We start from the raw sequence: 2016 nt of genomic DNA, 5'->3' as shown, positions 1-2016 counted from the left end.
AAAAAAAAAAAAAAAAAAAACTCCTTTTAATTCTCTCAAGGAACAAAAAGTGAAACCTATGATCATGTACGGAGGGGAAATAGAGAAAGCAGGTGGATCGGCCAATCACATGTCAAATGGAGGAGGAGTGGTACTGAAGAAAGGGCCATGGACGGCGGCAGAAGATGAGATACTTTCTGTGTACGTTAGAGAGAACGGTGAAGGAAACTGGAACGCCGTTCAGAAAAACACAGGCTTGGTTCGTTGCGGCAAAAGTTGTCGTCTCCGTTGGGCCAATCACCTTCGACCTAATCTCAGAAAAGGTTCTTTCACAGGAGACGAAGAACGTCTCATCATCCAACTTCATGCTCAGCTCGGTAACAAATGGGCTCGCATGGCCGCTCAGGTACAAACAATTAATTTCTATATTTAGAAATTTAAACTAGCTGTATTATTCAACCTAGTACCAAAAACAGAAATAAAAACTTATATATTTTTTTTTTTTGCAATTTTTGTAAAGTTACCGGGAAGAACAGATAATGAGATCAAGAACTATTGGAACACGAGGTTGAAACGCCTTCAACGCCAAGGACTTCCTCTTTATCCTCCAGATATCATCCCTAACCACCAACTCCATCCACACCCACATCATCATCAACAAAATCATCATCATCAGCAACATCAACATCAACAAATGTATTTTCAACAACAATCTTCACAACCAAACACACCATCATCTTCTCCTCTTCCATCTCCAACGCCAATAAACGCAAACCCCTCATCATCTTTCACTTTCCACAGCACAAACGCATCAACCGCTTATCTCCTCCATCCTCTAAGCCCTCACACTCCAACCACACCGCAAACTCCTTCTCAACTCTCTTCCACACCACCTCCACCGCCTCTTTCGTCTCCTTTATCTTCCCCACGAAACAACCAATATCCAACTCTTCCTCTTTTCACCTTCCCGAGCTCCCAAATCAACAACAATAACAATAATACCAATTTCACTTTCCCTAGGCCCCCACCTCTCCTCCAACCGCCTTCATCGCTCCTTGCCAAACGCTACAACAATTCTAATACTCCTCTCAATTGCATCAACCGCGTTTCGACCGCACCATTTTCACCTGTTTCTAGAGACTCTTACACTTCCTTTCTAACATTACCTTACTCTTCCCCTACCGCTCAAACTGCTACTTACCATAACACTAACAACAATTACTCTTCATTTTCTTTAAACCCTTCACCTTCTTCTTACCCTACAACAACTTCTTCCCCAAGCTTTCTTCACTCTCAGTACACTCCAAATTATTCTTCCACATCCTTTCACAACAACCCGGTTTACTCCATGAAACAAGAGTTCCCTTCAAACCAAATCCCCCAGATAGGTGTCTTTAACAATGTCAACAACTTCACAGACAATGAAAAACAGAACAATACCAATCTTCACAGAAGAAGTATTAGCTGCAGCCTCTTGGAGGATGTCCTTGTAGAGGCCGAGGCTCTAGCCGGTGGAGACGGAGACCGACCTTCGAAACGGAGACAACTCACTGCTTCTCCTCCTAACCACCACAACAACAATAACAACGATAATGATAATTTCTTCTCCGTTAGTTTCGAACAATATGATTCTTCTGAAAACATATGTTCCTTACAAGGTAAACTAAAACGCTAAAAACTTCACCTACATTTCTCTCCGGTTAAATATTTTTTATTTATTTTTTCTATTTTTTAAATAAATATTTTATTTATTTTTATTACTGAAATGCAGATTTGAAACCGAAGGAAGAAGAATCCCTTCAAATGAACACAATGCAAGATGACATAGCTAAACTTCTTGACTGGGGAAGTGATAGTGGAGAGATCTCTAATGGACAATCATCTGTTCTCACTGACGACAATCTTGTTCTTGATGTTCATCAACTGAATTCACTATTCCCGGCTGACTCCACGGCCGCTGAAACAAGGACCAATGATGAACAGAACAATAATGATAAAATTAACTGTTCATGGGACAATTTGCATGGAGTCAGCTAG

The 2016-nt window shown here is 40.9% G+C and overlaps 1 protein-coding gene across 1 annotated transcript; it reads left to right on the top strand.

Annotated features, from left to right (window-relative positions):
- Positions 1-58: 58 nt before the first annotated feature.
- Positions 59-2016, top strand: LOC106314936 (transcription factor MYB26-like). Its single transcript, XM_013752729.1, has 3 exons — positions 59-385; positions 500-1637; positions 1751-2016. The coding sequence occupies exons 1-3, from the start codon at positions 59-61 to the stop codon at positions 2014-2016; spliced, it is 1731 nt and encodes a 576-aa protein (XP_013608183.1).

Source organism: Brassica oleracea, chromosome C9, assembly GCF_000695525.1.
Source record: "Brassica oleracea var. oleracea cultivar TO1000 chromosome C9, BOL, whole genome shotgun sequence".
Taxonomy (NCBI): Eukaryota; Viridiplantae; Streptophyta; class Magnoliopsida; order Brassicales; family Brassicaceae; genus Brassica; species Brassica oleracea.
Note: the sequence above shows the minus strand (reverse complement) of the source record. Positions and strands in the feature narration are given on the sequence as shown.

Excerpts from the sequence above, each read along its gene's own strand:
- LOC106314936 (XM_013752729.1), top strand. The coding sequence starts at position 59 with ATGATCATGTACGGAGGGGAAATAGAGAAAGCAGGTGGATCGGCCAAT. Across the intron at positions 386-499 it reads GGGCTCGCATGGCCGCTCAG|TTACCGGGAAGAACAGATAA; the intron begins GTACAAACAATT and ends ATTTTTGTAAAG. Across the intron at positions 1,638-1,750 it reads AAACATATGTTCCTTACAAG|ATTTGAAACCGAAGGAAGAA; the intron begins GTAAACTAAAAC and ends ACTGAAATGCAG.